Source organism: Micropterus dolomieu, linkage group LG22 (assembly GCF_021292245.1).
Source record: "Micropterus dolomieu isolate WLL.071019.BEF.003 ecotype Adirondacks linkage group LG22, ASM2129224v1, whole genome shotgun sequence".
NCBI lineage: Eukaryota > Metazoa > Chordata > Actinopteri > Centrarchiformes > Centrarchidae > Micropterus > Micropterus dolomieu.
The window spans coordinates 4,322,418-4,336,344 of record NC_060171.1 but is presented as its reverse complement, the minus strand read 5'-3'; the positions used below and the strand labels follow the sequence as shown (position 1 = coordinate 4,336,344).

The window sequence follows — 13,927 nt, the reverse complement described above, 5'->3', positions numbered from 1 at the left end:
CTGAGCTGTTGCTCACACATAACAAAATACGTTTTAGCGAGGAACATGTTCTTGATATTGATTCATCTGCTTCTGACAGTTTCGAAGGCCATTAAGGAAATCTATACGTCAACCAATAACATGCTCACCACAAGGTCCATTTAATCGCTGTTAAGAGGCCGCATCACCTGATCTTCTCAGCAGATGGAGTTGCTTATGTACTTTTTTGTGAGCACTTTAAGGGCTTTTTGTCGATAAGATTGAAAATTCTTTCTTGACCTTGACAAAAATCTCACCACGAAGAGAATATTTTTTGCTGGGGGAGGATTTTTGATACAGAACAGCTACCAGTGGACTTGGTGGTTTGTGTTTCCTGGAAATGCTGTCAAGACAAAGTACGTTACATTTCAAAATAAAGACACTGTATACTTTGCTGGTTGTGAACAGTGATGTTTAAGTATATAGTGAGTGACATGAGCTTGCAGAGATGGCTCGCAGACTTTGTTGAGCCATTGAAGGATGCCTCTTTATGATTCCCTGTGTGTGTTTTAGGTGTAGGCAGTGCTCTGAGGCTGCAGTGAGGGAACCGTCTGCTGAAGGAGTCAAGCTGATTGACGAGAAGATCATTGCAGAAGGTGAGAGTGAGTTTTGTTGGCGAGAAATGCTCTCAACTGCAGCCGCCACAATATTAATCTTATTCAGATTCAGTCCTTAAAACGTCTAAAATCCACAAATCTGAAATTTACACCTTTAAGGTTTTGGTGTTAAAACCAAAATCTTAGCCAGCTGAGCACCTACGCCCCCAGGACCAGGGGCAGCACGTGATTTCCACGCAAAATGGGAAATCCATGGACGATCCTAGCATTTTGTCACCCTGTGCATGCTACACGCCTCTGCTAAGCTAGGAGGCTCAGCTAGAACGTCAAACCAACCATTTATATCCACACCAAACATACATCAAACACCAAGCAGCTGAATAAACTTATATCACAACATAATTTGCTCTGTAATCACTACACATGGCTGCAGTTATTCCCGTCCAGATATCTCTCATCTCATTTTACACCGCAGTCCGACCACTCTAAAGAAAGCTCATCTTCAGCTTTGATCTGCCGTGAAAAAACCCCAATCTCACAGAGCCAGATGACACAGTTACAACCGCTGACTAACTTTTGCCGTATTCGTTTTCAGTCCAAAAACTGTGTGTATAAAGATCGCCCCATGCACCATCTTGGTATTGCACAATAGCTGAGGTCTTAGGTTTCATTTCTCTCGTCAAACTGAAGGAGAGAAGAAGTGTTGCTTTGGAACAGACGGTCTGTATCGTTGTTTACTGAATCATTTACAGTTGATTAATTTTCGTTAGCTTCTGACGTATCAAAGGAGAATTATGCATCTAGGCCTAATGGTTGAGGAGTTATTACTGATTAATTTTGGGTTTGTTATTGTAGGTGTTTTCCTGGAAATAGGTGTCTGTTTCTAATTAAAGGTCTTAAAACGTTCTGACTGGTCGCCATGGTAGCGACTTGTCAATCACAAGATAGCCACGCCCTAAAGCCTACCCTGCTGTATCGTGTATTTTCCTCTAAATGGGACCATAATTTACAAAATGAGCATCATACTGTATTGAAGAAGACTTGAAACTAGTGATTGAGACCATAAAGTCATTAGGAATGTGTTTACTGAGGGAATAAATCACGTGAGAAGTAGGGTCATTTTGCCATTAAGTCCAATGCAGTCGGACTTCTTTTTGCAAACAGTGGATTTGCCCCCTGCTGGCCTTTAGAAAGAATGCACGTTTAAGGCGCAGTGGCTTCACTTTTCAGACCCGGAGGTTGCTGCTTGGTTTTCTCACAGGGTGACATAGGTCTTATATTGTACTCATATTGATCTTACTGTAAATTAAACTTGAAACCTTTAGAACCTGTTATTAAAACAAAAAAATAAAGTTGCTCAACTGTTACCCAGGCGCTGTTGTTGTGCTGTTTGTGCTCATCCTGTGATGTCATGTCACGTTGTCTTCAGAGTTTAAAATCTTGCACGTTCACACAGAGTTTTATGTTGGGCTCCTTCTCCTTTCTCCTGATTCAGCAGATTGTAAAAGCTCCTGAACGACTCCTGGCTGATCTCGGGTCTGTTGTAGCTGCAGGTTTTCCCCTGAAATAAATCTCACCGTGTTAACGTCTCTTCTGGTCTGCAGCTCTCGGCGTTCAGCTGCTGCAGTTCGTCCTGCTGATGAAGCTCGAGCTGCAGGACGCCACCGACACGCTGGATGTCTTCCTGTGGAGAGACGGCGTGAGTTTCAGAGGAAGTTGCAGAGAAGATTAGATCACCAGGAGAAGCGAAAGACAGTCTGAGTTTATTTCTGTCTGTCTAAACTTTTTAACAGAATTATATGAGAAAAGTTTGTTGTTACTGTAGTCGCAGTATTTCTTATGTTTGTTATCAGACTCCTGCACAGATAATTTGGATTAGATTGTGGAGAGTAATGACTTCAAAAACACATGACATGATAAAGTGATTTAAAGATAAACATTAATGAGTGATGATAGATTCTTTCTTTCATCAGGAGTCTTTCTTCGGTGTGTCGGCAGAGGACATTGCAGCCAATCAGGAGGCTCAGAACAGCATCTGTCAAACGATGGACTCCCTCTGTCCACCGGGGGGCCGCACTGGTACCTTTCCAGAATCAAAATATAATATATAAGAGAAATATAAATAAATATAAAATATAAGAGAAAGAAAGAAAAAAACGGAATCTATTTGATTTATTTTATTGCATTTTCATTTCATTTCATGTCTGCATTACTTGTTTTAAATTTTAAAGCTTTAGCATCAATATTGTTTTAGTTAAATTTATACACTTGGCGTTGCTAGAACAGGATGAGCCTCCACAGGATGATGGTGACATGTCTAAGAGCTGCTGGCAACACAGCAGACCTAATTAATACCTATTAAGCATCGAATTCATGATTTTGAGCGTGCCTTTAAAGGGGCTATGTGTAGTTCAGTGGCCTCTAGCGGTGCGGTTTCAGATTGCAACCACGACCTTCCCACGCGTATGCTTGTGCTCGAACAGAGACCTACACTCCGGCGTTAGCTGGCAACTTGAGCTAACTAGAGCACAAATATATTTCACATGCTTTGCAGTAATGTTAGTTTACCTGGCCAATAGGATGAAAGCCTTTCCGATGTTGATCGTGTTTTCACCCGACATCGATCTGGTTCTCTTTGCCTGCCAGGTTCTCATTTGACCTAAAGGGCTTCAGCACATAAAACCTTTTTGTTGTTTTTTAATCCCTACACGGAGTCTGTGTTATACTGGGTCGTGCCGGTCGTTTTTTGGTGTTAGCGGGCTCCTTTTTGTTAGCTGTGGTGTTTTTCGCTGTGTGTAGAGTTCAGAATCATTAGCCAAGAGGCACGAAAATCCGACCCGATTTCTCCACTTAGGACGCAGCATAATGGCTGTTCCAAGAGACTGAGAAAGGAGGCGTGTGGTTAATTGTTATGTGAGGCTACAACCCGCTCAAAAATAGGCTATAAAAAAGTGATTAATTGATTTTATTTTAAAACTACATATAGCACCTTTTAAGCTGTAGAGCGTCAAACGCTGGTTAAAGGTGTTCATCAAGTCTTATGCAGCGTTTCTCTGTGACAGTGAGTTCAGGTGCGTTTGTGTCTCCTCAGGTGAGCGTCCGTGGCTCGATTTGTGTCTGACGGCGTACCGAGCAGAGGACAACGGGAGAAGGGACCAAACCTGCTATCAGATCTGCGACACCATCATCACCAAACACCCCTCCACACGGTCTGACCCCGACCCCGCCTGAACCACCTGGAGGTCAAATGTCCTGCAGGGAGAAAAAAAGTTGTTGTATTTTACGTACTTTTTGATTTTTATTCATATTTATTGTATAAAACTAAATGTACATACAGTGTTGTTCCAAAATGTATGAATTTCATATGTGAATGTGTTTTTAAAATTTCTATTGTTTCTTGTGCAGCTAACAGATCCACCTTTTAATGACTCGTTCAAAATAAAAGAAATTACTTTTAATGAGGTTGTTGATTTTAGCAGCTGGAGCTGTTTATGGAAGCAAAGAGCCAGTGAATGCTTTCCGATACCTCCAGTATTTCACCAACATTACAGATTTTGGGTCCGTTACGCTTTTTGTGTGGAGATAAGAAGCAAAATGGCTCAGCTCTTTCTCCTACTCTTCCTCCTCCTCCTCCTCGGTGTCCGGGACCTTTTCCCTCATGTCTCTCTCGATCCATTATTCCAAATCCGAATGAACTGACTCTGGCCCTTTTATCTATCTATTGAAGTTTCTGATTGGTGTGTAATCAATTATGACTCTTTGTGCTTCTACCTGGGTAGTTTTGTGCTAATTGAGCTCAAGCTTTGCTGACTTGAGTGAACAATATTGATTGATATATTGATAAATGAGCACATGTTGTAGGCAATGAGAAAGGGATTTGTGTTAGGCTTCGCAGTGACAGTTTAACTACTCTGAATTATGTGTCAAAACAGGTAAGTGTTTTATAGTTTAGGGAAATGGGTGTGCTTTTTGAGAAATGGCTTTATGGTTTTGAAATTTTAGTTTAAAAGCCTGGTTATAGTGTTAAAGCAATCGAGAAAAACTGTAAAACAAAGTTTACATTCTGAGCACTTTTCAGCGCCGAGTGTTGATCTTGTTGTGCTGTTACTGTGCCATCTGCTGGCCAACTGACAGCATGATGAGAGAGACTCAAACATTATATATATACAGCCTAGTGTACAAGTAGTTATTACTACAAAAAAGTATATTAGTCACTATCCTATTCTTATTAGTATATCCTTATTTCTAGATACACATCCTTCAAAACAGGGAACCTCCTGCCTTGTTTTTGTCCAGATGGAGGATGTAGAGAAGCTGACCTTTTCTTATCATCTGTCTCAACAGCCTGGAGTTCAGTTCTGTCTGTTACTCATGTTGTCCTCTCTGGAGAAGTCTCAAGCCAGAGCGAGGTGGTCCAAAAAGTTCAGATCATGAGCGGTGTATGCTGAGTTAGGCTACCAGGTATGCCAAATATGTGGAATCAAAGACACACACACACACAGGACCAACTCCAAAATGGGATTTAAACACTTGCACTTTTTAGCTGAAAAGTCCTGCTTTTCAGGAGATAAAGAGCCAAAATCACCTAATATTGTCTTTGTTTAGATGTTGCAGTTAATTTTAGTGCAACGGTAGTGTGCTTGTGTAATACCCACACTTTGCACTAGATGGCGCAAAAGACCTGTAAAAAAAAATAAAAAAACAGTTCTGACGCGGAATCCAGTGAGTTCCCTTTGAATACAAGACGTATTTACCAAACTGCAGAAAAATCCTGGGAAATCTCTGCTGTGTAAACATAACATTCAACAATAACTCTTGCAGGGATACTAAATATCACAATACACAATGAATTCTTGCAAGATTATATATAAATGTGTGTATTTATTAAGTAGGCTATTCCTAGTTTACTGTACTTAATACCATTAAATATCTAAATTCATGTAGTCTGTTCTGATTAGTTGTTGTACAACATTAATTCATTAATGGGTTATAGATAATTTAATAAGTCCGTTTGTAGTTTCTTGATGTCTTTTTTACCTTTAGTGCGTGATCAAATCCGTGTGAAGTACAGAAGCACAATACAGTGCAGAAAGCTTCTATCTGTAGAAAACAATTATTTAGATTCACATTTGAATAAGAACGTTATGAAACTCAGAGCCGCGGACATCAGTGTCTCTTCATCAAAATAACAAAAACTTCTTGAAATGTACAAGAAACGCTTGTTACATCAAAAATAATGGCGATAGTGAAATTCACACGATTATTCCCACAGATTACAGTTCATCGTCTTATTTGTACAGTTTATTATCGGGTCATGACAGATGACTCCCTCCTCCTCCTCCTCCCTCTTCTGCGCCTTCCTCCTCCTACTCTCGGATCCTCATGTCTCTCAGACTGAACTTGGCGTCTCCACTGGCCGCATTTCTCCGCGCTCCGGAGCGGCTGTGCGCGTAAAAACTTTATGGGGCTGAGGTGGACGTGCCCCAGCTGATATTCAGCACTCTACCCCCACCTCCACCCTCAGCTTCGGAAGTTCTGCACGGGCAGTTTACTTTTTCCAGCCCAGGTTGAGGACATATTTTCCGCTCTGGTTTTTGGTCTCTTCGGTGATGCCTCCGGACTGCAGCCGCTCCGGGATGCACCAAGCCCCGAGAGGTGCCCCTCTTTTACGTGACCAAAGATTGTTTGCGCGCAAAGTTGAAGGAAAACTCATTTCTTTTGGGGCAAGTTACGATATTCTCTTGTTTTGAGTGATTATCAAAAACCAGAGATGGATCGATCATTTTGGAAAACGCATCAGTTTGATCTTACGGGTTAGCTAGAACCACAAGATGTTGCTTCCATTTTCGAGGTTACTGTGTTTGTGGCTCTGCAGCGAAGCAGTCGCGAGTCAGGTCCACTGGCAGAAAACAAAGACGACTTTCAGTCCTCATTATGAATCCACCGCCGCTGAAAGGAATGCGCTGGGCCGGAGATGGCGCACAGTCATCGGGGCGGACAATTGGGGGGCGCGCGGTGCGAGTGCGCAGGCCTCGTGGCTGGATACTGTAAACCCGTCATCTACTGAGCTGCTGAGGACGCAGACAACCCCACCTGCGCGTAAACACGAGAAGCAAAATGGAGCGCTCCTCATACCCGGAGACGACGCTTTACGCACGGATGTAAACGAGGCTGATGAGTCGCGGAGTGGTGGATGCAGGCCGGGAGAAGTGCTTAAACAAACTCCGCATGGACGCACCTGTAGCCTCGAGAGGACCGGACATAACCGGCGGCAGAGACGGAGCGCAAAACTGAGCAGAACGAATCGGAGCGAGCCGCTGCAGGAGGCTTTGGAAGCTCTACCCGTGGCCATGGCGCAGGAACAAGAGGCCCGACCCCCGTTCGGACTCAACACCACTGACTATGAGGAGGAGTACTCTCTGCCGGACTATCCCGACCCCACGCCGTTTGTGCCGGTGAACACGCGGACCAGACGGAAGCAAATGAAGAACCCGTTCTACCCGGTCACCGGAGAGTCGTACGGAGCGTACGCGGTCATGATCACCGCAGCTGTCATCTTCAGTGTGGGGATCATCGGGAACGTGTCGGTCATGTGCATCGTGTGCCACAACTACTACATGAGGAGCATCTCCAACTCACTGCTGGCCAACCTCGCGCTCTGGGATTTCGTTATCATCTTCTTCTGCCTGCCGCTCGTGGTGTTCCACGAGCTCACCAAGAACTGGCTGCTGGGGGAGTTCTCGTGCAGGATCATCCCCTACTTGGAGGTGAGAGGGGAGGGGGGGTCTGGTTCCAGGGTTGATGCCATTGAGACTAGAAATGACTGACTGAGTGTATATTAGTTAGTTATATTAGTTAGATGTCAGTTTACAGGTGCGAGCAGGTCTGACAGGTGTTGGGGGGGGGGGTTGATACAGAAAATAACACCAATACACCAATAGTAGGCCTAGATCTAACATTGTAGGCTACAGCTTCTGAACTGAAATACAGGATTAAAGGACCAGTTCAGTATGTAATCACTCCTCCTGATCCATTAACAGATCTTTTCTTTAACATGTCTCCATTGTAAGTGACTGAGGTTAAAATCCACAGTCCTCATTCAAAAGTTTATATGGCATCATCCGTCTGTGTTAGTCAGCTCAAGTCAGTCTTTTTGGTATAAAATTCCTTCTTTGGATGGTATCTCCTCTCTGATTTGTGGTTGAGAGAAAGCAACACCGAGAGGAAAATGTGTAGCCTACTAAAGAGTCTAACTTTGGAAGATACCCCACTTATCATGGATCAGTGTGGTTTATTTGTCATTATACAGCACAAGATGGTGTAACGAAAAGAACGTTTGTAGTCCCTTCTTGCTACACACAGATTATTTTGTCTAACTCAGACAGCTCCAGCCTCATCTTGGCCATTAGGACTGACTTTGGGTGACTTTAAGGAAGCAGTTTGTTCTCTATGTAGAGAGGAGCAAAATAAGGATGTAGCACTTCTGACTTTCATGCAGGGGGTCAGATCATCTCACAGACCTGCATTAACATAATTTTTTTACTGCTACAATATTAAAGGTGCTTATATGCACAGCCACTCATCACTACATATGTTCATCCCATCTGCACTGGCCCTGAAGAGAAGGAATGTACAGCTGTTGTTCTGTGTAAACAGTTCAAGTTCAGCTGAAGTTCATATGATGCTTCAGCAAAGAAACACCATCCAGAGAAACACAACTGAGGAATTTTGTACAAACAAGACTTTAGAAGATAAACATTTGATTTGTCTCAGACCACTAAAGCCTCATTATCTTTAGCTTATCTTGCACAGAAGAAGACTGGATTTTGTTGATCTCTTACATTAGAATCACATTATGATAACATTTCTTCTTGGCCAGTATAAACGGGGAGATACAATTACAGCCACTAAAAATTGTTTCAGTGTGTATATGAGCAAGTGAGTATCGTTTTAAAATAGACTTAATAAATCACGCTCTTTCTCTGACCTTACAGTATCACAGTGTAGGCATATGTAAAAATACAGGGGCATTTTTAATAAATTAGAATACCGTGGAAAAGTTAATTTTCTTCCATAATTTATTTCAAAAAGTGAAACTTTCAAATATTCTAGATTCAATACACACAAAGTAAAATATTTCAAGCCCTTTTTTTGTTTTAATCTATGCTAAATATATAATAAGCTAAAATGCAACTTAATTTGACAAAATCTTTATAGTAGGTTTCTTTGGAACTGACAAACTGATCTAATTATTCTGAGTTAATGAAACAAGATCAGATTTTACAGTGCAGGTATTGTTTATGTCATGACACATTTTCACGTTCATGTGAACAGGCCGCATCAGAAGAGAATTAGGTGGACGGTAGCTCCAGACTGCGGTCGGGGTTTAAATCACGTTTAATGTCGCCTAATGTGAAGGCTCTTTAATCTGATCAGTGTCACATCAGGCTGCAGAAAACAAGACGACACGAGACATCCTGCGGCCCAATCAGAGTGAAGAGCAGGATTATTAAGAGTTTCTCAGACTGAGATTAGACGACGACGACGACCCCCCTCTGATCAGTCCTTATCAGAGGAAACAGTTTGGTCCCGGTGGTTTGGTCCCCTTAGTTCCACTGAAGGGAAAGCAGTTTCCTGGCTCACCATAACACTATCCCCGTGCACAAAGCCAGCTTCATAAAATAATGGTTTTCCCAGTTTGGCGTGAAAGAACTTGACTGGCCTGATCTCAAACCCATCCAACACCTTTATGATGAACTGAAACACAGACTATGAGACCTGATCACCCAACATGTGCTGGACCTCTCTAATGCTCCTGAGCCTGAATGGGACCAAATCCTGAAACCAGAAGAGTGGAGGCTGTCACAGCAGCATATTAATGCCCATGGTTTTAGAATCAGGTTTAACTGTCACTGTTCAGCCGTCCACATACTTTTGGCCGTAAAGTATATGCGTCCTCTGTGTTGGCAGCCTGCAGCCAGTGTCGGTGGTGTTAAGGTGAAGTTGCCAATGATGACATCTTTTGCAAGGGTCAATGTGTTTGCAACTCGCTGACACTGGAAAATCTTTTTAATGTAAAGTCTGTAAACAAAAGGTCGTATTTACTGAGGTTAATCGTCTTAGCAGCAGCAGCTCTTTGTTTGAGATGATGACCTACAGGACTTAGTGATATATACTAATGTCACCAACTGTCATCTTTTATGTCTCTTCATTCTTTTATTATTAATATTATCATTATTATAACAATATAATTATAATTAATAATTATATTGGAGTAGACTGTCCTTTATTTATTTATTTATATAAACACTAAAGTAAAATAAAAAGTTACATAATAAATTGCGCCTTTTTTATGTTTTTCCGTTTAGCGGGCGTGTTAGAGGTGTTACCCAATCAGGTGCCACGTTTGTAAACACAGCCATGTTAAAATGGCAGTAAAAAATCAGCGCGCTTGCAGACACAACGGTGTGTTCATGGCACCACTGTTTGCGTTGAAATAAACGTTTTGTCAGCCCACATGTAGCGAGACGCAGACAACAAGGACCGTGTTTGGTCGGCTTGGTAGCATCTCATTTCCTCTTACTCATTTCTGGCGTGTTTGTAGTAGCCTACCTACAACAACAGTGGCTAAACTCAAAACAGCTGCGAAGAAACTCGACACAGGGGAACACAGAAACCCCACCGCCAACTACTGTTTTGGCCGTGTAATTGCAGAGCAACGCAGATACCAACGCACAAGAATTAATGCTCTGGACGGTGTAGACTTGATGCAGTCGTATAAATCGGTCTTTAGTGGGCATTCACCCACTGGGACTTTTTAGCTTTTGTTCTCGAAATTACGACTTTAATCTCACAATGTTATGATAAAATATGGTCTGACTTTATTCTCAACATGTTTGTATGTAAATATTTTATACCCTCACAGTAGTCAACGGATTTCTGTTTCTACAAAGACAATTGTTGCACCATCGTTCCCAAAATAATCCCATCAGAAAGATGAGTGCAGAGAACGTTTTTAAGTTTATTGTGAGTTATAAGTGTAACGTGACTTTCCTCTTCTCTTCCCAGGTGGCTTCTCTCGGGGTCACAACCTTCACACTGTGCGCTCTGTGCATCGACCGTTTCCGTGCTGCCACCAACGTGCAGATGTACTATGAGATGATCGAGAACTGGGCCTCCACCACGGCCAAGCTCGCCGTCATCTGGGTGGGCGCTCTTCTGCTGGCGCTGCCCGAGCTGCTGATCCGACAGCTGGTCACTGAGGACGGCGATCCGCCTGACGTGACGCCGTGCGAGCGCTGCGTGGTTCGGATCTCCACCGACCTCCCGGACACGCTGTACGTCCTTGGACTCACCTACGATGGCGCGCGCCTCTGGTGGTATTTCGGCTGCTACTTCTGCCTGCCAACGCTGTTCACCATTTTCAGCTCACTGGTCACCGCCCGCAAGATCCGCCATGCCGAGCGGGCCTGCGTCCGTGGCAGCAAGAAGCAAATCCAGTTGGAGAGCCAAATGAACTGCGCCGTGGTGGCGTTGGCCATCCTCTACGGTTTCTGCATCATTCCAGAGAACATCTGCAACATCATCAGCGTCTACATGGCCGCCAGCATGCCCAAGAGAACCTTGGACATCCTGCACCTGGTCAGCCAGCTGCTGCTCTTCTGTAAGTCTGCGGTGACGCCGGTGCTGCTGTTCTGCCTGTGCCAGCCGTTCACCAAAGCCTTCTTGGACTGTTGCTGCTGCTGCTGCGAAGAGTGCGGCCCACCCCGCTCCCCCGTCACTGCTACCAGCGACGTCGACAACGACTGCACCACCGATCTGGAGCTGTCGCCGTTCAGCACCATCCACAGGGAGGCGTCCACCTCTGCCACCTACACCGCTGTGGGGACACACTGCTAAGGTCAAAGTTCAACAGCGTTATGGTGCAGGCCCACTGCGCGCAAACTGACTGCAAAGTAAAGAGAAGCGACTAATTCGCTGCACAAAGCATGCTGGGATACTTGCCGATGTGGCCAAGCTGGTGGTGTATGGAAAGCATAGACGGCGGACGCGACAAACTGGTCGCGTGCAGTGGGCCTGCACTTTTAGGCGGCTCTTCTTCTGGGTCGTTTGTCTGATGTGATTAGGAATTTGATTGGTGGACGCGTTGGCATATCAGGCTGTAAATTCCTGAGTGGAATCGACCCCAAACTGTTGAACACGTTCGTGTTCACGTTCAGCATTCACTGTTTACAGAATTTATATTTGAAAAAACACACAGTCAGTATTAGTTAATGGCATTTATTTGTTCTTTTTAATTAACTCACAGTATTTTTGTTCATTGTCACTGTATTTTACAGAAGCTGACAGCAGACTTGGAACCTTTTCTGCTTCTTTTCTTGAGATCACAACGTAGACTTAACGTGGTTTGACATGTTGTGTCACGTGATAATTAAATTGGGTAATGCTTTGTTTTACGTGTCTGTAATTTCCCTGGAACAAATGTGATTATTTTTAGTTAGAGTTTAGTTAGTTGTGTTGAATTTATAAGCTGATGTTAACTTTCCTGTAAAGAACAGATCCATTTAAACTTAAAATTTTAAAATTAAAATTCAGTTCAAAGTATTGTTAATTTTTTTATGTACGAATTGTATTCTTCTCTAAATAGTGCCAAATTACATTGTTCTTTCCAAGGATTGTTCAAGAAAACTATTCGTAAATTACGGATCCCTTAAATAAAGCGTTACCCTAAATTGTTGTATTGTGATAACGGGCATAAAAAAAGTCATCAACCATGACCGCTACCAGCACCCGTAGTGCTTTGTTCTTTTGAATGTTCTTGGTTGTTTTCTTTTCCTTCTTTGTGAGAGTGAGTCAGTGGGACGTACAGTAATATATTGAAAATGGCTGTCGATGCTGTGTTGTGTTTGCTGATGATGTTCTTGTGAATCAGTTCTGGCTCTGTGAGTGTGTAATTTGCTTTTCACTGTGTGTTTAGTAGCAGAAAACTGCACTCTGCTCAGTATGTAATGTGACATTGATTTTTTTTTTTAGCCACAAGAGAAGTGTCACTTTAATTAAAAAAATATTTTCAAATAGTTTTTTTTAAGACACTTGTTTTTTTTTTTTGTGGAGCACATTTCCTAACAATTCACTGACTGCTCAGACTCTCACAGAGCAAGTAGTCAGAAACGAAACTAGGGCTCTTTTTCAAATAAACAGGTAAAATTCCCCCATATTTGAAAGGCAGTTTAAATCTTAAATAAAAATTGACTGGGCAAAGGGCACAGGCAGCAGTTTGTGGATTTGCTCTAAAAACGCAAAGTAAATAAATACATGTCAGTTCAACCTTTGTGACATGTACATTTCCCTCGCTGATCAATAGCAAATCTCAGGGGCAACTTTTTGAAATAAAGCTTGAATCCAAGACGGAATTTAAAAAATGTTTTCCGCCGGACAACTCTCACCTAAAGGACACCAGGGTTCAGAGTTCAGCCCCAACAAAACGTAGCAAAACCTTTATTTAAACAGAAACGGTTGTGCCTTGAACACCCTCTTGTGTACGCAGGTGCACTGCACTTCGCTGCCTTTTTAATACGGCAGTCTTTATGTACATGTTGCTGCTGATTGAGTAACACCTCTGACATTCAAACGAGAGAAAACATACCTGAAAACCTGTTGTGCAGTGTTGCACGCCGTTTCAAGGAAACATGTCGTTCAACCCGGATATCGTAGCAAGCTGGTTCAGGACATTTTGAGAATGAACTTGCCCCAGCTGTGTGTGAACTTGGGGCATTGTTGCGTGAATACAGCATGACCTCTGAGGGATCAAAACTGAGGAAGCGAACGTATTAGCTGCTCCACAAAGAGGCATGGGGCTGCACTCATCATCAGACAGGAATCCGTGGTGCAAGTACATGCACTGATTAATGAACCGTGTTATCTTATTGCCTGGTTAGTGGAAGCTAGCTAGGTGGAATATTGTGGCTGGATAGTGCTAGCATGTTCCCAGCTCGCAGTAGTTGACTTCCAGCACCAGATGCACAAAGTAGTTTCAGTGTGGAGGTGTTTTTTCCAATTTTGTATTTCCATTTCAAATTTTCTCAGTAGCACAATGTTTTTTATGCGCATTCTGAAATATCGCATTAGAAAAGTTTTGATGGAAACCACAAAATAAATTTTAAAATCGTAAAGTTCGCAAAAAAGGTTTTTATGCTAGCTCGAGGTGGTGTTTGTCTTGGCTGGTAGCTGTTTGCCCGCTTGAAATACATTTCTGAGGACCTCTCTCCTTTTTTCTGAGATCAATGGTCCTCAGTTCCATGCGGCTGGTTTTGTTTCTGTATAACGTCAACTACTGACGTAACTACGCTTGT

General features: G+C 42.9%; 2 protein-coding genes across 2 annotated transcripts in view; both read left to right on the top strand.

Annotated features, from left to right (window-relative positions):
- The window catches only part of LOC123961534 (protection of telomeres protein 1-like), a 70,345-nt gene extending 66,312 nt beyond the window's left edge, over window positions 1-4,033 (top strand). Inside the window, exons 13-17 of the mRNA XM_046037007.1 lie at window positions 245-374; window positions 532-614; window positions 2,180-2,274; window positions 2,549-2,654; window positions 3,667-4,033. Of these exons, the coding sequence (XP_045892963.1) occupies window positions 245-374; window positions 532-614; window positions 2,180-2,274; window positions 2,549-2,654; window positions 3,667-3,806 (554 nt within the window). The 3' untranslated portion in view covers window positions 3,807-4,033. The remainder of the gene's footprint in view (window positions 1-244; window positions 375-531; window positions 615-2,179; window positions 2,275-2,548; window positions 2,655-3,666) is intronic.
- A 2,007-nt stretch (window positions 4,034-6,040) lies between these two features.
- LOC123961191 (prosaposin receptor GPR37-like) lies at window positions 6,041-12,644 on the top strand. The gene is made up of 2 exons (XM_046036342.1): window positions 6,041-7,342; window positions 10,644-12,644. The coding sequence occupies exons 1-2, from the start codon at window positions 6,407-6,409 to the stop codon at window positions 11,472-11,474; spliced, it is 1,767 nt and encodes a 588-aa protein (XP_045892298.1). The 5' UTR covers window positions 6,041-6,406; the 3' UTR covers window positions 11,475-12,644.
- Window positions 12,645-13,927: the final 1,283 nt, after the last annotated feature.